At 39.5% G+C, this 24,534-nt stretch overlaps 1 protein-coding gene across 2 annotated transcripts in view; it reads left to right on the top strand.

The window, feature by feature from the left end:
- The first annotated feature begins 3,168 nt into the window (after positions 1 to 3,168).
- marchf4a (membrane-associated ring finger (C3HC4) 4a) overlaps positions 3,169 to 24,534 on the top strand; it is an 84,695-nt gene continuing 63,329 nt past the window's right edge. Inside the window, exons 1-2 of one of the 2 annotated variants that reach the window (XM_068219393.2) lie at positions 3,169 to 3,280; positions 3,517 to 3,841. In XM_068219393.2, coding sequence (XP_068075494.1) covers positions 3,557 to 3,841 — 285 coding nt within the window. In that variant the 5' untranslated portion in view covers positions 3,169 to 3,280; positions 3,517 to 3,556. 2 annotated transcript variants of the gene reach the window in all.

Raw genomic sequence — 24,534 nt, 5'->3', positions numbered from 1 at the left:
GTGCATCTTTATAGATATTTACATTAGATGTCACCTACGCTATTGGTGTCTTTTGAGGGGAATGCGTCAATAGAGCTGCCATTTTAGTACAGGGTAGCACTGCTTTGAAATGAATGTGCAGTGGAGGACTGGCCATACAGAGCCAGATATATATACACATTTATACATATATCTATGATAGAGAGTTTTACCAGTTTATCAGAATGCAAATATTTTTTTTAATTACGAAAACTATAATTTTACATCGCTTTTCTAGATCGATGAATAAGTGACCGCACGGGCATTGCCAACAAAGTGTGTGTTTGTGTGCATGGAAATGTATTATCCTCCCTTCCTGTTACATTTGATCTAATCCGTATCCTAAAACACACCCTCTCTCCTGCTTTCACTTCTCATTCTAATGGAGAGAGTAAATCGTTTGTAAATGAATCTCCGTTATGAACGACTAGTTCTCTTAGCCAACAATAACACAAGTTTCTAGCACCGAAGTATCTTTTTGTCATATTTCATTTACATTGTTTGCTGTTTTGATTCAAACAAACTAGCATAAGCCAACTAGCATAAGCCATTATTTAGAGCGAGTTGGTGCTACTTTTCTTATGGTCAGTGCATCCAGAGGCTGTATTTTCATCAATAACACTTGTTTAGCACAAAAGTTAGTAACAAACAAAAACATAAAAAATAAAATCTTACCTATGAAATGTTCTGCCTTTGTGCTTTGTTTTCTTTGTTTGCTTGTTACTACACCTATACACAGCGCAAAAGTCCAGCATCTTCACATTGGCATTAGTTTTGACTAGTACAGTTGAATAATTTTTGTTCTGGAAGCACTATCCCAATGTGGCAGCACTACTGATGCATGCTCAGGGTCCGTTTGCAATATAGTGTATATATCTATGGTGCATCTTTGTACTTTATTTACCATTAAATGACGCATATATGATAAATATAAGTGTACACAAAATGTATCCTTTTTTCTAGAATCGTTTTTTATGTCAAAAAGTTTATAAAATGTTACATTATAACTATATTTTATAATAAATACTTAATACTATATGGAAAATATATATTTAATAAGGCAATATGAATATAATTTTTACATTGAGTCAATACATAGTGTTTTAGTACTTCATATAAACACATGTTTTTAGTCTGAATGTAGAAAACATGTGTGTGCGTGCGTGTGTGTGTGAGCAACATCGTGCCCTCTATTTAAATTATCACCACACTTGCTGAACACAAATTTTGATGAACTTTTAAGTCATCATGTGGCCATCTGTTACACCACCTGCATTATTGTTTATGTGTTTTACAACACAACTGAACAGACTAGCACATAGCTCATTTTGGTAAATTATCAACATAACATATTTTAATGACTTCTACAAGGTTGTAACTTTTAAATATAGAGTCATCATGATACATTATGCTGCTTATAACATCCACTCTGTATTTTATGCTCCGGTATACCACAGTGCAGCTGCCTTTTTTACTGTAAGTTTAACAATGAATTTTACAGTGCAAACTCAGAGCTGCAATCAGACTCAATCTTTCCAGAGACTGATTCCTGTCATCTGCTACAGAGGATTTATGCTGAAAAATGTCATGCTGCAATTGCAGCTGTAAGACTTAAAGTTCAGGAAATGTCTGCACAGCGTTTACTTGATATCTTGTTTGGAGTTCAGCGGGTTCATCTCAGAGGGGGCGACAAGAGAAACACTGATAACACTGCCCTAGAAACACACGTGTTAGTGAGCAGGTCCCACTTGAGGGCTGAAACCGAATCCGTGTGTCTGGGGCTCGTAGGATGAGGAATGCAGAATACACGAATGATCTCCACAGGTTCGAGTTAAATGTGTATATGTCTTAATTCGCAACCTAGTTTTAAATCCCACCGGCTTTCCGGCTGGATAAGAGTCAGGTCTTTATTTATTAGGAGCACAAATTGTAAGGACGTGATTAAATTCGTTTCGTTGCCTTGCGCTCGCCCCCTTTGCTTGCATCACACTCTGGGAGAGAGACGGGCCCGCGCCTGGGAGCTGTCCCAGCCAACATGGTGCTGAAACCGCAGCGAGAGCGAGCATCCTCCGGCTTTACTGATGATTATCATAAACAACTCGTGTTAGAACTGCACAACGCCTATCGCCGCATGAACCGCAACGGTTTGGGATTACCACGCAGGAGCCACTTTATTATTTCGGCAGCATTTTGACTCAAAAGAAAGGAGCTAGATGTGATAAAACGACGGACTGTGTGAATGGCAAAAAATATTTCCTCATCGTCGACAGCGAATCTGCTTCAGCTCAGGACTGATTTTCGAGAGACATGTCTGACATTACGCGGGACAGTGATATAAACTGCCTTGGGATTTCTGCAACAAGGGCTGGGTGTTTAAAGAGATGCCTGCCTGAACACTGCCTGAACTAACAAGACGTTGGCACCTGACTTGTGAGGGATGCATTTGCAAGCGGTCGGACCCGAAACATGAGATGAAGGACAATTGCTGGCTAATTGGCAAGACTGTGGCTTTATTTCGTTTCAGGCAAGGCACTTTGCGTTCATATTAACGTCAGCTATTCGCGTCGCTTTCGGAAGATGGCTAATGATCGAGGACAATGTAAATTGGAGAACAGAAAATGCTATTCCATGGCTGGTCCACAATGTGTGCGTGTGCATCGTAGACTTTAGTTGTTTGATAATAAGACAAGCCAAGGCTACCGTTTGTTTGGACCTACTGACGAATAGCTTGCATTTCTGTTTTCCTCCTTTGATGAATAGATGCCACTGGCAAGAGTACCTGAGGGTAGAAGCTCTTTGTCAGAGGCTGTTCGCGGGAATTCCCTACATTTTTATTCAGGTCGATTTACTTGTCTGTTTGGTTCATGTAAAAAATGTTCGATTTGGATGTTTTTGACCTAGTTTTATAAACGCCATAAGTAGTGACAGTTCTTTAAGTAAACTAAAATGTGGCAACATCTAAACGACGTGGCTTTTATTCAAGTAAAAATATTACTTAATGTCTGAACCAACATTAGGTTACCAAAGGAGGTAATAAACTGATTTTGAGCGTTACATGTGCACGTTACCGCGGTCGACAGTCTACACGTGCGTACAATCAACTAAGTTGAAACACGCTCATTTATGTAGCTCTCGGAATCTTTTGAAAACAAACAACTTGCTGTGTCCAAACGGCTACTTAAAGAGAGGCTGTGTTGAAAGCGGCGTTCTTCCGGAGACTGAAGCAGCGACACAAGTGTTATTCCTCACTGGAAACTAAACCGTAAGTTGTGTTATGTGACCTGCTGGAGTCCAGTAACAGATAGCCTTAGCATTAGAGGCCGTTTAAAAACATAGACCGCCTTTTCATTATTCATAAGACGGGCACATGTTGTTGGCTATCGGTGTCATTGTATGGTGTTGGGGATTGTTGAGTCGCAGACCGATGCTGCGCCGCCAGGGCAAGCAGAAAGGCCGCTGTTGCGTCTTGTTCAGTGACCTGAAGGTTTTCCTACTCAGGCCACCGACACCGTCGGCATCGCCACCTGCCTTCACACCCATGAACGAACTAAACGCGGAGGGCAATGCGACGAGCAGCGCCACAGAGAGCCACTCTTTAGCCAACGGACATTATCAACCGGTAACAGGTGAGGAGGCTTTGGACACACGAGGGCCCGATGACTGGACCCATAGCGTAGTGGACCCGCCGAGGACACTGGACTGCTGCAGCTCATCTGAGGATTGTTCTAAGGAAAAGCTGGATGAAAGGTTATCACTCAACAGCTGCACGGACAGTGGAGTGAGGACTCCATTGTGTCGGATCTGTTTTCAGGGCCCAGAGCAGGTAAGCACTCAGAGTTCACATTGCTTTGCTAAGTCTGCTTGTTGTCCAGAATTGCTCAGTGTGCTGCTTGTTATATACACTAACGTTAATTCTATGTGCTGCCAAAGTGAAAACCAGCTGGGATAAGTTCATTGCACTTTTAAGACTTTTTTTAATATAATACTCAAGAAGCATAAGTTGGAACACTGAAGTAGAATTGACTGCAATAAAATAATACACGAGGAATATTTTCATAGGAAATAAATAAATATTTTCCCTTTGTTCAATAAGTGTTTTTTCTTCTTCTTTTTTTTATCAGCGCTTAAGCCAAAAAGTAGGAATGTCATTGATTGCACTACATTTTTAAATTCCACAACAATGGTTTTTAAAAAAATCCTGAAGTCATGCTTAATTTTACTTAAGTTACTTAAGTAAGAATGCAAAGTTATTTTAAAGACAGAAAATATAAGCACATTTTTGCAAAACAAATGAAGGTCAGATCATAAAAAAATAAATAAATAAATGAGGTTATTATTTAAACAATAAAATGTTTACGTGATATTGCATTGGACAGCACTATTTTTTGAAGACAGAAAAAACACAAGAATATTTTACAACAAAATAAAATGTAACAATAAAATTAATAATAATAATTCCTTTCATTTATATAGCGCTTTTCTAGACACTCGCTCAAAACATTGGGGGAGAATCTCCCCATCCACCACCAGTGTGCAGCATTCACCTGGATGACGCGATGGCAGCCATATTGTGCCAGATTGCACACCACACACCAGCTGATTGGCGAAGAGGAGACAAGAATAATGAAACCAGTTATGATATGGGGATGGTTAGGAGGCCATGATGGACAGATGCCAGTGGGCAAATTTGGCCAGAATGCTGGGGTTAAACCCCTACTCTTTTTTTGATGGACATCCTGGGATTTTTAATGACCACAGAAAGTCAGGACTTCGTTTTAACGTCTCATCCGAAAGACCGCAAAAGACTGAGCAGTATAGATTCCCCATATATATATACTGGGGCGTTAGGACCCACACAGAGCGCTGCTGGCCTCACTAACACCACTTCCGACAGAAAGCAAATTATAGTAGACTCTTTACTTGGGCCCTGTATTCATAGATAATGGACTGCTCACCCAAAAGTAAAATTTCAGTCCTTATTTTTTTCACAATTGATGCGATTTTTCATCAGAACATAAAAGACATTTTGAAAATATCAGTGAAGTATGAGACAACACAGTAGCTTTTCAGACTTTCTCTGAATGAGAGTAAAATCACAGCAGAATAATAGCCATCTGCACATATTTTAAATTATCCAAAACTATTTGTGCGTGCGTTCGTGCGTGCATGCGTGCATGTGTGTGTATGTGTGTTCCAGGGAAAAAATAAGAAAGGCAAGTCTGTCCTTTATATTTAAAATATTTTTTTTTACTTTTTTACTTTTATATATATATTTTTAAATATTTTTTTTTACATAAAATCAGCCAAAAAAAGCAGGTAATTTCACAAATGTCTAAGATGATTGAAAGTAGTTGTGAAAAAATGTCTAGTATGAATTTCTTCTCATTACACCTGATATTTTGTAATCTAAATGTGTATAATGAAATAAGTTTCCATTGCTGTTGTTCTTGAAGTGATTTGTCCCCATAAATCTGTTACTCTGCTTCAGTGATTTTATGACAGTGGCATTTATCCACTGCTAGGTGATTTGTTCTAATGGAATGGATCACATGACGGAAAGGTCAAGGGTTTGGACACAAAACATTGATCAAAGATTGACATCCATTACGCTGAAAATTGCATGACTGGCATACGGACAAATATATTGACTGGTTTGATATTTGCCCGGGTTTTGTCTGGGTGCTTATGTGTTGTGACATAGTTCTGCATATTTAGCATCAGAGAGTATATCGTCCTCTTCACAGGCTGATTTAGCTTGTAAATGAAATAATTTGATTTTCTCTGTCTCACCCCACACATTCTATCATTCTCTCTTGGTTGCATCCTGTCTCTCTCCTTTTCACTTTGCCCGTGTCTCTTTCTCCTTCCTCTTTCCATTAATGTGGGCTGTGGCAGAGTTGTGTGGCTGCAGGCTGATGGATGGGCCTGTGAGTGTAATGAGAGCTGTGTCGAGAGCAGATGGGGCTGAGGAGATTCTCTCCGCTCTGACTGAGCTGTGTATACCACTCCAATCCAGACACACACTCCTTCTCATTTTCTTTCTCTTCGCCACTGTTTTAACTTTCTCCAGCTGCTTCTTCCTATTTCTTTCCTTACATGTATCCCACTCTCTTTCAAAACCCCAAGTAGTAGATAAGTTCCCCTGTTGTACCCAACAGTGAGGGTAAGAGGGTCCTTCTCTTGTGCACACTGAACACGCAAGAACAATTACATGCTTGAGAACAAAAATAATCGTTTTCTCATTCTCCACTGTCCTCACGCGCACCCTCGTCCTCAAAACCACTGTGGAAAAAGTGCCCTGGACCTCCTAGGGTCTTGTTTTAATCAGCGTGAAAACAAGAAATGAAGGAGGCGAGAATCATTACAGATCCTGGAGGTGCTTTGAGTGGCATAAGTCTTTTTTACACCCTGTTGTGAGGAGCCACGTATGTGAACATCATTTCACCTTTATCTAAGAGAGTAATTGGACCACTGCGCTATTGGACATGACACAGACTAAATCATTAGTTTATTGTAGCGTTAGTAAAGTGTTTGAATTGGATGCGTTGGCTGTATACTTAGTTTAATCTTTCTTCTCACTGTAAAACCCAAAAAGTTAAGACAACTCAAACCATTTAAGTTCAAAAACTAATCCTATTGAGTACTGTGAACTTAATCCATTTGAGTAAACAAAGCAATCTGAGTACAGTAAAATCCAATAAATGAAGGGAACACAAACCAACTGAGTACTGTAAAACCTAATAAGTTAAGGTAACTCAAACTGTTGAAGAAAACTGATTACTACAAACCATTTGGGTAAAAAAAAAAAATTTACAGTATATGTGTACTGTGAACTTTGACAACTCTTATAAATGAGGAGTATTAACTTTTCAGTCAATCTTGAGTTAACTACATTCATTTCATTTGATAAAGTTGACTGGTGTAATATCTAGTTATTTATGTTCCCTACATTGTGTTTGTTTAGAAGGCATGCCATTAAGTCATTTGTCCAATTATAAAGTGCATCGTGTGCCATTCTCCTTATATAAAACATTGATAAATATTGGCAGAAGGGTGAAATTAAAAGTTTTTTTTTAAAGCAGAAATGTAATTTAGTTCTTATTCAGGAGATTTACCATACAACCCATTAGGGCTGCACAATGTATCGCTTTAGCATCAATTTCGCAATATGCGCATTCGCTATAATCACATGGAAGGACGTTCAATGTTGAGTTGGTATCATAGTCGAGCAGGAGTTGTAACCGTACTAGAGAAAAAAAAAAGTATAATTTGCATGTGTTTTTAAGGACTGTGACTGTGTGAGAATTTCAGAAGAGCTTGAAGCTTTAAGGCACAAGAAACTGTATAATTTGTAGCTTTTTAATAAAGGGTAGTTTTACAGAATTATTAATATGATGAAGGCTACAATGCTATTTTGCATTTGCTTATTGGATTTCTATATTTGAATTCTATGAAGACTGCTTATTTCATTTTTTATATCTTTGCTCAAAATGCTTAATTTCTATTTTAATATTTTTTTAATGCAAATGATTGAATCCCCTTCAGGTTAATCTCAATCAACCTAAATTAATGAATTTATTCCAAATAGAGCTATTGAAACAATCTGCTTAAATTGTATTTATATCGCAATATATATTGCAAAAAAAACAAAACAAATTGCCATGTCTACACTGAATCATTCCTTAAACGTAATTAATGATGTTACCAAAAGCAAACAAGACTTTTAATGTTACTTGTTTGTAATGTTACTTATTAGTTAATGTTTCAGCTATTAAACAGTGTTTGAATAAACCACTCTTGGAAACGTAATTTTTTATACACAATTGCCACTGTTTAAATGTTTAATGAGGTATCAGCTGATCCACTTAATACTTTGTGTTGCCATTAATGTTTATTCAACTCGTAAATATCATCTTTCCAATATGACTTGACTGTACAAGTATTACCAGTGAACAGAATGTTCATAATGTAGCTAAAGTGGCTTTTCTGACCAATGGGATTTCACATTGAACAATCCTTCAATAGAAGTCAATAAAAGATAGGGAGGTATATTTTTGGCAATATTCATTTATTTATTAATTTTTCTTTGGAATAGTCCTTTAATTTATCAGGGGTCGCCACAGCGGAATGAACCGCCAACTTATCCAGCATATGCTTTACACAGTTGATGTCCTTCCAGCTGCAACCCAGTACTGGGAAACATCCATACACTCTAATTCACGCATATACACTTTGGCCATTTTACTTAGTTAATTCACCTATACCACATGTCTTTGGACTGTGGGGGAAACCGTAGCACCTGGGGAAAACCTATGTGAACACAGGGAGAACCGCGACAGACTCCACACAGAAATGCCAAATGACCCAGTCGGGTTCGAACCAGCAGCCTTCTTGATGTGAGGTGACAGTGCTAACCACTAAGCTACCATGTTGCTTTTTGGCAATAGCCAAAACGTATCAAATGGGTAAAAGCCAAAATCATTAAAATAAAATGTAAAGATCATATTGCATAAATATATATTGTATATTTCTATATCAAAATAATTTTTAATTAATAATTTGAATTTGTATTAAAGCTCAATTAGGACAATTTTCAAGGTAATTTTATCATCATTTGGATTTTTTAAAGCCTCAGATGACAGATATTCAAAAGTTGTATTTTGGCCAAATATTGTACCTTAACAAATCATATATCAGTGGAAGGCTGATTTATCAAGCTTTCAGTGATGTGTACTGTTAATCTCAATCTTTAAAAAACGTTACTTATGACTGGTTTTGTAGTGACACAGTGGCGCAGTAGGTAATGCTGTCGCCTCACAGCAAGAAGGCTGCTGATTCGAGTCTCGGCTGGGTCATTTGGCATTTCTGTGTGGAGTTTGCATGTTCTCCCTGCATTCGCGTGGGTTTTCACCAGGTGCTCCGGTTTCCCCCACAGTCCAAAGACATGCAGTACAGGTGAATTGGGTAGGCTAAATTGTCCATGGTGTATGAGTGTGAATGAGTGTGTCTAGGTTTCCCAGAGATGGATTGTGGCAGGAAGGGCATCCACTGCATAAAAAAAATATGCTGGATAAATTAGCGGTTGGGTGAGGCAGTGGCGCAGTAAGTAGTGCTGTCGCCTCACAGCAAGAAGGTCGCTGGGTCGCTGGTTCAAACTTCGGCTCAGTTGGCGTTTCTGTGTGGAGTTTGCATGTTCTCCCTGCCTTCGCGTGGGTTTCCTCCAGGTACTCCGGTTTCCCCCGCAGTCCAAAGACATGCGGTACAGGTGAATTGGGTAGGCTAAATTGTCCATAGTGTATGAGTGTTGGTGTGAATGTGTGTGTGGATGTTTCCCAGAGATGGGTTGCGGCTGGAAGGGCATCCGCTGTGTAAAAACTTGCTGGATAAGTTGGCGGTTCATTCCGCTGTGGCGACCCCAGATTAATAAAGGGACTAAGCCGAAAAGAAAATGAATGAATGAATGAATGAATGAATGAATGAATGAATGACTGGTTTTGTGGGCAGCTGTGCATATTCTGTACAACTGGCTGGACCAAGCACTCTTGAAATTATTTAATTTTGAAAATATTTTTCTTATGCGTGACAGTCCAGCCTTGCTTTAACACATGACATATCTGACTAAAATTAATTATGCAGCTTTCTAAATCAAAGAAATCTAACAAATATTTGTGGAATAATGCAAGCAGTGTTGCGGGGGTGGTTAAGTGACAACACAATTTTTTTGCTTCCATTTCCATCTTTTTCACTTGATCTTATTCTCACTATTTATTGAGAATTCTGTGATTTGATGCTATAGAATACTGTCATTGTAAAACTCCTGTGTGACCTGCATTAATGTCTTTCTCATGAAGCATGTTAACATTATTTTTTATTTAAAGCATTAATTTAATTTAAAGCATTACAGTGATTAACAATAATTGTACTCGTAAATATGATCTTTTCTTAATATGACGACTGTATTACCAGTGAAGAGAATGTTTATAATGTAGTTAAAGTGGCTTTTCTGACCAATAAGATTCCACAGTATCAGTCCATAAATAGTAAAAAATAATTGTGAAATAATTGTTAAAGTGAAGTTACTAAAAGCAATGTGGTTTTCTTGTTATGTCAATTTATTAATTTGTTCGCTTGCTTGCTTGTTTGTTTGTTTACTTGTTTGTGGAGTATTTTGCACATTGTTTCTGTTAAATTTCACCTCAGCATGATTGTCTTCTTTCAAACAAATATTATGCATTGAGTCTATTCATTTTGAATAAGCCTGCCTGTTGCTTCCAATGAACTGTTATATCATTTTTTTAACCCACCGTGTTTAAGATCTGATTTGTTCAATTATCTACACTGACAAAGTGCACCAAACAATACAGGTGGCATTGTATTTCATTTTCACATGCCATATCTTTAAAATACAAACATTTATTTTACCAGAGTATTTCCAATAGATTTTCAGTGCTCTGCTGCGGCTCCTGATCATGCTTACTTTTAAATGTATGCTGCACTCTTATGGCGCATTTGTGAGTGACGTCACCACTCTGTTGCCTGGCTGTCAGTTTCTCTATAGCTGGTTTAGTGGAAGCCTGTTGTTTATTTTTTTTTTGTTATTGAACAAAGTAAATATTATATAAAAGGAGGCCCCAAAACAGAAATATCTGATCCTCCTCCATATCGCTGTTTACATTACTCTTGTGTACATGTACTCTTGTGATTACATTCCATGTGTACATGTACATTCCGAGTGTACATTTACACTTGTGTTTACATTACTCTTTTGTACATGTACACTTTGTATTACATTTTGGAGATCTTTGTTATCATTGCCACAGTGGAAAACGAAACCATATTCATACTGACTGACTGAAAGTGGTTCTTGATATCTTACTCATGTCATCAATTGGAACTATTTGACAACTTAAGTCGAGATCTTAAGTCGCTGTCTTTATATGCAAGTTTCTGAGCATGATGCACATGCAGTTCTTTGTTATATACAAAATGTTGTTATTCATAAAAAAGAAACAGCAAAAGTCAGAAAAAAAGCATGATAAATTAAATACCTTTTAAGAATAGAATGCACAAGCAACAGTAAAACAATTTACCATAGAACTGACTCAGTTAAGCTATTTACTGTGTTAGAAAGGTAAATAATGTTATATATGGGGACAACAGGACCTTTCTCAATGGGCCAGTAAACTTGTGGTTCAGTCAAAAGCATTGTAATAATAAAGGAAGGGACTTTCTCAAGGCCATTTAATGTGCATAAAACTTTAAATTTACACCCAGCAGCCACCATAGATACAAGACAGGAGGGGTTGATGCTTTTGTGTTGTTTATTCTAAACTCATCCTACCGGGAATTCTCTTTGCCAATCTTCTGTTGTCAAGTTTTGATGAGCTCATGTGAATTGTCTCAGTTTCCTGAAAATCTTGGTTTTAGTGAACTTTTATTTGAGACACCATTGCCTTTCATCTGCTCAGACCAGTCTGACCATTCTTCACCTCTGGCATCAACAAGGCAATTTTACTCAGAACATTCGTTTGTACGATTTTCCCACTATTCTCTTAACCCTACAATATATGGTTTTGCGTGGAAATCCAAGTAGCAGTTTTTGATATATTTATATTCAAGGTTTCATAGGAGTATGTCCACCTAGTCCACATTGGAGTGGAGAAGACATTTGAATGTGTTCCACATGGCATTCTCTAGGGCTGCTCTGGGAGGGCGTATGGGGTCAGAGGTGCTCTGTTAGGGGCTGCCCGGTTTCTGTATGGACAGAACAGGAGTTTGGTTCGCATTGCCGCCAATAAATCAGACATGTTTCCAGTGCATGTTGGACTTTAGCTGCAGTTTGTCACTGGTTCTGTCAATTATTTTAGGGACAGAATTTGTATGCCCGACCCAGGGTCAGAAGAAGTCTGGTTTGAGAACTACCTTTTACCTTTTCTGGAAACTGAAACCAGTCATATTAATGGCAAAAATTGCCCCATCATTTTTCATGCAATATTGTTTCAAACAGAACTGTTTTCTACTGGCAAAACCACCAACTTTAAACATACATTATATTTATAAATTTAGAACAACAGATTTAAATAAATTATTCTTATTTAAATTGAATGCTGCATTTGGACATGATCAGTTTAATACAGCATAATGCTCTATGTGAATAAATGAATGAATGAATGAATGAATGAATCTGACTGGCAGCAGACCAAATCAGTTTTCAGCCCAACAGGAATCCTCTCTGTGTTCCTGTTGGTCAGTCTGATCCTTTAAGTTAGTCTAGGTTAGGGGTGTCAACAAGTTCCTGGAGGGCCGCAGCCCTGCAGAGTTTAATTCCAACCCTGCTTTAACACACTTACCTGCAGGTTTCAAATAAATCTGAATGCCTCAAATGATCAGGTGTGTTAAATTAGGGTGAAAGAAAGCTAAACTGTGCAGGGCTGCAAACATGCAGAAATTGAGATTGACACCCCTGGGTAAAGACTGCAACCAGTGTTGCCAGATTGAGCGATTAAAAAATGGCATAGTTGACAAAATTTGGGAGATTTTGAAATGTAACTTTTCTATTCAATTTATTCTATGAAACGTAACTGTGTGCCCCTACTCGATACAGTCAGTATTGACCATTGCATAGCACAAACCGCGTGGCCCCATCCACAAGAGAAAAAGTTGTATCAAAATCTTACTCCCTGGACAAATCTGACTCCCCATTCACGTGCCTCAAGCAGCACCTGCAGTTATCATGACACTTTTATCGATCATTTTTTTCCGAACATAGAAGTGTTGTCTGATTGATGACCAGTATCTAATTACTGTATGTTCAAAAGAATTTAAAATGCCAAATGGGATGAATTTATACCCCATTTCAAAAGTAAAACCTACTCTAACATCAAGTGCAGTTTATGGGTAAAAGGGGGCAATGTTTCGATAAAACCTGGTTATGTCGTGGTTCTGTGACTGCTGGTGTTGGTTGCTGTGTGGTTAAATATTCTGACAGTTAAATAATTAGGTTAATTTAAACTAGGTTAATTTAAAAATTAGTTATTTATTTAATATATTTGGGCGTTTTTTTGGGCATTTTGGTGGTTTTTTAACAGCTTTTGGGCTGAAAAAGTCAGATATATCTAGCAACACTGACTTCAACAGAAATAAATAGTTGGTGGTGAATAATGTATAACAGCAAAGAACTAACTACATAAGTATTAACAGAATTGCCAATAAAAAACTGAGTATTGGATTCAGAAGGGGGCAAGGCCAACAACAAATATAAAAGCTAACTTTTTTTGAGATAGCCTCTTTAATCTAAAAAAGAAAAAAAATAGAATCAACAAAGTAACTTCATCTACTGATAAAAACAGGATAAAATGCTAATACAAAACAAATTGGCACCCACCTTTCTCTTAACCCAAAAAGAAACAAAATAAAGAGAACCAATATTGCTATGTTATTGAGCAATTTAAAGAGAATAACAATAGCAGATGTTTTTCTTATGAAGCCTCAACACAAGTGAACACTTTTTACTAAATCATATACGTAACTTCAGCTTTCAAAAGCAGCAGGTCTGGATGTGAGGACAAAAGCTCAGTCATTGCACCATCTAGCCATCACCAACTACTTAAAGCTGTCTCCTCTCCCTTATCCAATCACAGCAAGGTTCTAATAATCAGTGGAAAATATGATTTCCGGAAATGCTGTGTGTATCCAAAATTGCCCCTACTGTATTTTATTGTCATTGCAGTAAAATACTAATTAGCGAATGCAAAGAATTAATAAACTGTATTAGAATATACCATGGATGGTGTCTTAGGCGAGTAGGCTATATTATAATTATTATTAATACTACAACTACTACTTAGTAGGCTTTGCACTATGTAGCTAAGTTAATGTGAGCTTATTCTTTCTAAAGCTATTATGCCAACTAATTTTAAGAATAGTGGAAGTTGTACTTTGTTCTTCCCTCATTTCTGTCACCCCCATGGATGTAGGACACTCTTAGCATTTGCCTTTACTGCCCATGCCAGGGGCCGGCTCTAGTTTAGTCCCTTTATTCAACAGCCAACTTATACATCATATGTTTTACACAGTGGATGCCCTTCCAGCTTCAAGCCATTATTGGGAAATATTATTAGCATCAATAAGATAAAAATATGATTTATTAATTTCCTATTCGGCTTAATCTCTATTTCAGAGGTTGCCACAGCGGAATAAACCCCCAACTATTCCAGCAAATGTTTTTATGCAGCGGATGCCCTTCCAGCCGCAACCCAGTACTGGGAAACACCCATTCACATACACACTTATACACTAAAGCCAATTAGTTTATTCAATTCACTTATACCACATGTCTTTGGATTGTGGAGGAACCGAAGCAGTCAGAGGAAACCCACGGGAACATGCAAACTCCACACAGAAATGCCTTCTGGCCTCCTTGCTGTGAGGCGACAGTGCTAATCACTGAGCCACCGTGCCGCTCATAAAAATATGAATTATAAGAAAAATGAACAATTAAAGAAATAAAGTGAGCTGCTAACATTTCTAACATGTTTAGTTTGATTACTTCCTGTGTCTATTAAGAAATGAAAATAAAAGGATTTGTGGTCTATATGTAAATAGACATAGTTGAACTCAATAATCTGTGTAAATGGAAACTCAGTCAATAAATAACTTGTTTATTGAGCGTTTGTTCCAGTATGGTTGTGATGCATGAAATTTATGAAACAGTAATGAACACAATCAATAACACTGTTACCAGGAAGATTTTATCTAAAAAAGTTATTAGGCATCACAGTTTTCAAAGGGGAATTTCTAACAGTATTGTGAAATACGGGAGAGGAGTTACCCTCCGGTTTTAGCCTGTTATCATCCTGTTTAAGTATTTACCCATATTACCCCCGTATATTTAATCTTACTGTAAAAAGTGAATGTCGATTAAATGCTCTTCATTTTCCATACTTGTAAATCTAGCTGTTGTTTGTAGCATTACAGTTAATATTGTTTAAAGTTCCCATTATTCTTCTATTAAGCATAACAGAAACAAACTTGATCATCGTAACTTACCCAAAAAAGGGTAAAGCAGTGGTGCAGTAGGTAGTGCTGTCGCTTCATAGCAAAAAGGTCGCTGGGTCGCTGGTTCGAGCCTCGGCTCAGTTGGCATTTCTGTGTGGAGTTTGCATGTTCCCCTGCGTTCGCATGGGTTTCCTCCGGGTGCTCCAGTTTCCCCCACAGTCCAAAGACATGTGGTATATAGGTGAATTGGGTATGCTAAATTGTCCGTAGTGTATGAGTGTGTGTGTGAATGTGCGTGTGGATGTTTCTTAGAGATGGGTTGCGGCTGGAAGGCATCTGCTGCGTAAAAACTTGCTGGATAAGTTGGCGGTTCATTCCGCTGTGGCGACCCCGGATTAATAAAGGGACTAAAGGCTGATTTATACTTCTCCGTCAAATGCAAGCATATGCTACGGCACAGCCTATGCGTCGATGCATAGCCCTACGCCGTGGCCGAGTCCGGTGAAGGAGCTCTGGATGGAAAGTTTTGTTTTGTGTTTACCTCATAGTTAAAGTTGTTGCACATCCACCGGTTCTTGCCTCAAAATGAGCGAGTTTGAGCCACTTGTACATCCCGGAAGCATTCAGAAAGAACCAAACACAGGCGAAGAAACTCGACACAGAGACACATTAACACCTCACTGCCAACTAGCGTTTTGGAAATGTTAATGCAGACCAACAGAAACTGCGCGCAGAAGTATAAATGCACAGCTACGCGTGTTGCATGCCCCGTTGGTTACGCCGGTCACTTGACTCAGAAGTTTAAACGAGGCAGACAAGAAAATGAATGAATGAACTTACCCAAAAGCGAAAAAAAGTTTAGTCACATTAACATCTTACTTTTTTAAAATGGTAATGTGCCTTTTTATAAAGTGTATAAAGTGTAACTTGTGGTTTCAACTGTATGTACACTAGCAGTGGAATTTACTGCGATGCGATGGGGCACTACCTGAAATCTTGCCTAAGGGGCCAAATTGGTTAGGGTCGGGCCTGGACTATAAGCCAAGAAAAATGAATGAATGAATGATGATAATAATATTATAATAATTGATTTTTGATATTATTTAAATATCAAATATATATATGAACGAGTATATGAACGAGTCGTTTTTATCAAATTCAAATCCTCATCATGTGCTGAGCTCTGTATTTATGTTCCAAAGCTCAAATTATCACTCAGTAGTGGTGCTTTTCTCCTGAATAAATCAGTGTTTCAATGACATAAATGACTTTGATTTTAAATGACTTGATTGTGTGAGTAACTCAAAACAGGCATTTTCCGACTGAATCAGTATTTTTGAAGACTTTTTTGAGTCTTTATTTTCTGTTTTGACATTAATGGAACCTGAAAAATGTGACTCAAAAATCCTCACTACTAATTCTTACAAAAACAAGCCATGTTATTTTTTAAAAAGTGAAATACCATGAAAGATTTCAGTGCTTTTTTACTGTTTCCAAGCAAACTTGGAATGCTACTCAATCCATTCAACTTCAAGACTGGAAATAGCTACTAAATAACTGTAGATTGTAGTCTCTAGTGCTTTTCTGTACAGTATACTAAATTTATTGTTTCATTTGTTTTCTTTGTTTTGAATAAATTATATTTTGTAGTCTTTATCAATGCTGTGTCATTACAGAATGATAAGAATTTATTCTAATATTGTCTAAAAACTACTCTGCCTTGGGATATTGCCTGCAATACAGAATTGTGAGTTTCTAGGAATGTCATGATGGTACTGGTATTGACAATAAACGTTGTAGCGAATGGAAGAAGTTGTAGCGAATGGAAGATCAAACAGATATGTTTCATTATATAAACTTTTTAAGCAGCCCCCAGAAACCCACCCCACCATGAGGTTACATGTCACATACCTAAGCACCGAATCACCATGGTAACAATTTTGATGGGCAATCTTCAAAGACTTACACATTTACACGTGAAAAGAACTGGACGTTCAGTGCTATAAGTGGATTTGATCTTGGAAAATCCACGTATGGGAGGATTTGGTTCAGAAGCCGCTTGTCTGAAAGAGTATTGAACGGGCCAATGAAGCAATGAATTGGCAGCGTAAGCTTGCGCAGGTGTGCCTCATTGGCAATTATCCCAGCATATAAGCACACCTGCAGCGAGCAAACGCCATCATTTTCGCTTTAGAGACTTTCTGATCGAGTCAATGAGGGTTCTTCCTGCTGTGATCCAGCGATTCCGAGCGAACGAGAGCATTCTCCCGGTCCAGAGTGTGTACACGCAGCGGCATATGGTCAAGCTGGGTTTCTCCCTTTCCTGGCATTCTTTGGGTTAGGTCCTCCAGAGCGGTGCGTATAAAGTTGCAACTTCACAAAGAGAGCAACACAGTCGTGCAGCACGTCCTTTTCAGGACGGCGCTCTGACTGTGCGTTTCTGGATGCTGTGGTTTCCTGTCCTCGGATGATGGGCATGGGCACTGCGTTGCATGCCTGGGGGGTCCAGCATGTTAATGCGCTGCTTGTGGGCAGTTCATGTCGTCATTGCAATGCCATGACTGTTGCGCAGTAAAGTTCGCGGCTAGCCTTTGCAAAAGGGCAAACCACCCCAGTTGTCCCCTGCTCTGCAGCCGGCACTCGGGCAGATCTGAGGGTTCAGCGAGAGATAATCCGTCGCCTACGGGCCCGCGGACCTCCCGCTCCTCCAAGTGCTCCATCCAAGCTTCGAGCGGGGGAAGCGATCTGTCTAACAGATGGTAGCCTTTACGCTCGATGACAGCAGAGACCAGACGTCCACCGCGGCATCGGAGGGTGGGCTTTCATTGTCCGATGATGATCCAGACCCGCTCGCCCCCTCCGGGCAGGTGAGCGCTGTCAAAACGGATCCTGAAACGGACATGTTAGCCGTGCTTTCCCGGGCTGCTTCAGCCGTGGGTTGGAGATGGTTTATCCTCCAGCTCCGCGGCCGGACCGACTAGAGGGGCGTCCCCTTCTTCCCGGAGGTGCACAGTAGGCTCACGCGGTCTTGAAGGGCACTTTTTTTTATGCTCGTGCTGCGTGTCCCTCCACCCTCACCACTCTTGACGGTGAAACGGCCAGGGGGTATGTGGCGATTTCTCAGGTTGAGTGCGCGATGGCGGTCAATCCGCGCGGCGCCTCTTCTTGGCGGGGTCCGCCTCGTCTCGCATCCAAAGCCTGTAAGTTATCTGCCTCCCTCGGAGCTAGAGCTTACAAGGCTGTGGGCCAGGCTGCTTCCGCCTTGCATGCGATAGCCACTTACCTGCGCTACCAAGCGCAGGCGCTGGCCGAGCTGCACACGGGTGGGTCCAACCCAGGCTTATGAGCTTCGCGCCGCAGCCGACTAAACTCTTCGGACGACTATGTCGTGTTCGAGGAAGCCTAGATCAATCTGTTGCTTCCCCCGAGATCGCTCATTGCCAGTTGTTCTTTTCCCTGACTGATGGCTCTCGGCACAGATGCACTGGCTTACAGCTGGCCTCGGGGCATGCGCAAATACGCGTTTCCCCCAGTGAGCCTGCTCGTGCAGTTACTTTGCAAGGTCAGGGAGGACGAGGAACAGGTTGCTGGTTGCGCCCCTCTGGCTCAACTGGACCAGGATGTCAGAGCTCTCCCTCCTCGCGATGGCCCTCCCCTGGCAGTTCCCTTCGAGAGAGCACCTACTCTCTTAGGGACAGGGCACCATCTAGCACCCTCGCCGAACTTTGGAAGTCCTTAGACGCGAGGAAGACTTGGGTGACCTCCGATTGCGGTGGCTAATACCATCACTCGGGTTAGAGCCCCCTCCCCGAGCGCGCCTATGCCCTGAAGTGGAGTCTATTCACTCAATGGTGCGTCTCTCGCAGAGAAGACCCCCGTAATTTGCCAGATCAGCGTTGTGCTTTCATTACGCTGAGAGTAGCTGGAGAGCAGGCTGTCGCCCTTCACACTCAAGGTTACGTGGCTGCCATCTCCGCTCTCATGACGTGGTGGCTGGCAGCACTGTGGGAACGCATAACCTTATCATCCGGTTCCTCAGGGGCGCTAGCCAAATTAATCCACCCCGCCCCCTCTCATGCCCTCTTAGGATCTCGCCCTCGTTACACAAGCCGCATCAGATCCCTTCGATCCTCGACTCAGTATCTTTCTGTCCCTGAAGACAGCTCTGCTGGTCGTGTTGATATCGATTAGAGGGTCAGGGACCCGGAGGCATTTTTTCGGTCAGTAATTTGTGCCTGTAATTGGGCTGGCTTTCTCTCACGTCCTGAGACCCCGCCCGCGATATGTGCCCAAGGTTCCTACATGCGCCTTTTTATCTGTCAGTAAAGTTCCCCGTCAGGTGAGCCCTGCAGATTCCTCCGTGGCCCCCAGCACTGACTCCCTCTCTGCTAACCACTTTTTTCTATGCGTACTCCCCCTTCTTAGGGCTAGTCCATATTAAATTCTGCCATCTATTCCCCCCTTGGATAGCGGATGGCCTCTGCAGCGTCCTCCCTATCGGGATTGCACGCTTCCCAACGTACTGTCGTATTTCCTAGAATTATCTAGACGCTCACGACTTCCCAAAAAATATATCTAAATCCATAAAACTTCTGTTGAAGTGGGATAAGTTAGGGCCAGGGACACGTTGGAGGACCGCGCCTCCCATGCTTGACTATCCCCTCATCGGGGGCGTTGGTAAGGTGCAGTCATTATGGCATTTTCCATAGTTCTCCCATATGTGGATTTTCCAAGATCAAATCCACTTATAGCACTGAAGTTCCCCAACCGAAGGGGAACGTTTGAGGTTACAGAAGTAACCCTTCATTCCCAGAGGAGGGGAACGGAAGTGCTGTACTCCATCGCCATAATGACTGTCCCTTAGCTGTTAGAAAGTCTCTTCAGCTTAAAAGGATGGCCTTTGCTCGCTCCAGGTGTGCTTATATGCTGCGGTAATTGCCAATGAGGCACACCTGCGCAAGCTTACGCTGCCAATTCATTGCTTCATTGGCCCATTTAATACTCTTTCAGACAAGCGGCTTCTGAAACGAATCCTCCCATACGTGGATTTTCCAGGATCAAATCCACTTATAGCACTGAAGTTCCCCTCCTCAGGGAACGAGGCAGTTTCCGGAACTACGTCATATCATTAATATTGCTCAATATTTTTAAACTAATTGTTTTTTTATTATTTTTGTTAATTACTAAATGATTATAAGGATTTTTATAACCATTCAAGTTTTTTTTCAAATCAAACTTTGATGCATCACTTGCTTTTGTTCATATATCGGACAATTTTACCTATTAAAGTTTCTTAAAATATTAATGACAACAGAACATGGGTTACTCTACAAAAATATTTTATTTGTGTATTTTTTATATTTTTTATAAATATTTTTTATTTATGATCACAGATCATAAATTAGACAATCTCTTCAAAGTGGTTTATATTCGACTCAAATCAAATGTGGCGCCATGCGAACTATTCACCCGAGTCTCCAAAAACATCATGCGCTCCGCCAGCCGAAATCATGCGCCGCACACATGTCACGCGCGCACTCAATCGAACTAGCAGATGAATCAAGTATAAACCTGGCATTATTCTTCTTCACCTTTTCAGTCTGTCACCAACCAAAATGTGACCCAGGCCTTGGGCCTCACACAAGCTGAGGCCAGGCTTCTTTCTACTCTTTAGAGACTTTCAGCATCAAGCCATTTCTCTATTTTGGACAATTTCATCTTATAACCTCGCTGGAATTCTGATGCTCCAACAGATGAGCAGTTCAATTTAATGCAATTTTAGATTAATATACATTATAATAATAATACAATTTTATCTTGGCTATCATTCATTCATTTTTTCATTTTCTTTTATTTCCGCTTAGTCCCTTTATTAATTCTGGGGGTCACCACAGCAAAATAAACCACCAACTTATCTAGCATATTTTTTACGCAGCCGCAACCCTTCTCTGGGAAACATCCATACACACTTATTCACACACATACACTACAATCAATTTAGCTACCAATTCACCTATATCTCATGTCTTTGGACTGGGGTAAAACAGAGCACAGAGAGGTAACCCACACGAACACAGGGTGAACATGCAAACTTCACACAGAAATGCTAACTGAGGCTGCCGAGGCTCGAACCAGCGATCTTCTTGCTGTGAGGCAATTGTGCTACCTACTGCACCACTATGACGCTCTATTTTGACTTCCATTAACAATAAAGTCAACCCAAATGTTCATAATTAAATATTAACCTGTTATTATTAATTATTAATATTGATTAAATAATTCGCTACACAGTATTGGTGACAACCAAGATTTTTAAAAATAAATAGTACGCTTACAATAATATGACAAATAAATAGTGCAGTACCAGTCACTGTGGAACTTTTGCACATTATATTTTTTAATTTATTCTCAACACTCTTGTGCAGAAAATCAGTAATTTAAAGACATCTGGCATGAAAAATAATGTTGCAAGGAAACCCATCAAATAATAGATTGTTGTTGTGGTTGTTGTCAGTTGTGGTACTTTGGCATTGTGAAAGAATTTCCATTTTAGTTTTCTCTGTTACGAATAAATGTCTATTTTGTATCCATTGATGCAAAATAAAGGATCTCGTTTTGTGGATTCTTTTACCCATGATGATTGTTTTAAAAATCTGACAGCGCTGAATGCCATAGGAAAGGCTAAAACAGTTTTGTGCTAACTGTAATAGCCTCAGACTATTTTTAAGGTTCAGTCCATCCAGGTCTGCAGCCGCTTTTACCAGCGTGTATGTTTAATAGAGAATGATCTTGGCTAAAAAGAATCACTTCAAATTTGCATTGCAATATGCTTTTAGAAAGCACATTACACACAGGCCAGTGGAAAAAGCAAGAAAACAGCATTTCTCTCTCACTCACAGTCTGTCTCCAACAGTTTCTCACCACCCTTCAAGTATGCTAATGATAGGAAATACGATTTATTTTATGGGCGCTCAGGGCTGTTTACAAGAATCCTCTCTTTCATTTTTCTTCTTCTCACACTGCCCTACGCTTGCTGTCTCTTTTCCTGTTTTTCTCCTTATTTTCTTTCCCTTCGTGCCTCTTTAACTCAAACTGGAAAAAAAGGTAGCGCTTCTCTGTCATTATAAAACACCATGCTGGATTCTTACAGAGGGTCGCTTCTTTCTGCTCCCATGAATTGACTGCTATGTAACGCTGACCTAACATCCATCGCAATAAATTGAGGCTGCGCTCACCGCCAAGGGCTGTAAGGGGTTATGTATAAAGGATCAGTCATTCAGATTGTATTGATAGTTCTGCTTTAATACCACAATTAGATAAAGTGGTCTCTTCTTCCACTCTGACGAGCCGCTCTCTGATCTTCCATCACACATTAGCTGCACAACGTATCATTACAACTCCAAACCATCAGTGATTAAGGATCATCAGTGTGAATCTGAATTCACGCGACAAATGGATGAACGTCCAAAATCTCATAATAATGCGTGTCAAATGAAATCAGAGGGACTTTACATCGCTATTTTTCCACATTAAGTGTCAAATGTTCTTTGCTATGGATTTTTGACCATAGATGTATCAGTAGAGCAGTAGCGGATGTAGGAATTAGTAAAGGCAGGGGCCAAGGTGGGGCCACAGTTCACAGAGAGGGGCCAAGTTATTCAATTGGTGCAAGCACTGACAGATTATTGGGCGGATTTCTGTGATGACACACTTAAAAAGTCAGAGAATATTGTTTGCTTAATAGTAGTAAACAGACAACACAAAAGTTAAGCAGTGCAGGGGTAACCATCATCAGACACAGCATTACAGCTGGAATAATATGGTAAGAATATCCATAAGGTTATAACAAAAACCAGGGTTTTGTTTCATAAATAGGGTTAATTTTACATCTGCAAATAGCAGAGAGCTGTTTAAGTGTGTAAAGTCATTACTTGATGCACAGCTATCATTTGTTTTAAATGGCATGCATGATGCAGCTATTTAAAAAAGCAGAATTTTTAGACGGGACGATTGTGTCATAGGAGTATCAGATATCAGGTCATGTTAATTGAAGATTTTTGGTTAATGATGTTCATCATTTTGACAGATTTGTCCTCACAATTGTTTTGTAACCTTACAGAAAAAAAAGCACAGTAATTCTAAACAGAATGCATCCATGTTGCATGGTAAATGACAGCACAAAACCCATTTGAATCTTTTGCTTTCACTCTCGATTTCGCCATGAAGTGCATCTTTATCATTGACAACAGAGGCTCAAATTGGTAATTGTATATAACACATACAGTTGATGTCAGAATTATTAGCCACCTATTGAATTATTATTATTATTATTTAAATATTTCCCAAACAATAATATTTTCTTCTTCTGGATAAAGTCTTATTTGTTTTATTTCAGCTAGAATAAAAGCAGTTTTTAATTTTTTAAAATCCATTTTTAAAGGTCAATATTATTATCCTCTTCAATCTATATATTTATTTGATAGTCTACAGAACAAACCATTGTTATACAATAACTTGCCTAATTACTCTAACCTGCCTAGTTAACCTAATTAACCTAGTTAAGCCTTTGAATGTCACTTTAAGCTGTATAGAAGTGCCTTAAAAAATATCTAGTAAAATATTATATATTGTCATCATGGCAAAGATAAAATAATCAGTTATTAGGAATGAGTTATTATAACTATTATGTTTAGAATTGTGTTGAAAAAATCATTTGTCTGAAAGTGAACCTCGCTAAGCAACATTGTAACAATTGTTGCAGTAGCAAGTAACATCCAGTGTTCTACATGTAAAGTGCATCTTTATGTCTGAGCTTTGATATAAATCACTTAGAGGAGAGGGGCACTACATGAGCCAAACTGATTTAAACAGGGGCCGGTGACCCCCTGGATTTGAAATATGTTTTATGAAACTAAACAGCATCAAAGACACAGATTTTACTGAAGCTAATATAATCTGTTTAGAGCAAAGACTAGTGATGAGATTACGGCCTAATGTGCTAATCTTGTTAATTAAAGTTTGCTCATGACAGATGAAATGGCACACACACATTCATTTAATTGTCAACACAGAGAAAAGAAATCTAATCCTCTCAAAGACAGAGGAAGTGACAGAATACACAGTATACAAATATGTAGTCATTAGATAAATGGGCCAGAAAAGTGCCAGTTTAAGTCTCTTAAGGCTTAATCCAGCTGTTTTTCTTTGTAAAACCCTCACTGGTGTGTTGAATGAATATGAACATATATACTGAAAACTCAAAGGCTTGTCTCGGTGTGTAGACTGTGTATTGTAGTCTTTGAATGTATGAGTTATGTATACATCTTTCATGTTCAGATATTTTTAAATACTACCAAAAGGTAATTCAAAAGGAATCTAGACATGTAAAGATATACATTTAAAACAGTGGTGCAGGACACACATGACATATAAGGAACCATTGTGCTCATGGGGACCAAGGATCAGTCTGATCTGGGTCACATCCCGAACCCATTCCCCTTTCTCTTTCTCCACTTTTTT

The sequence above is a fragment of the Danio rerio genome, chromosome 1 (assembly GCF_049306965.1).
Source record: "Danio rerio strain Tuebingen ecotype United States chromosome 1, GRCz12tu, whole genome shotgun sequence".
Lineage (NCBI taxonomy): Eukaryota > Metazoa > Chordata > Actinopteri > Cypriniformes > Danionidae > Danio > Danio rerio.
Note: the sequence above shows the minus strand (reverse complement) of the source record. Positions and strands in the feature narration are given on the sequence as shown.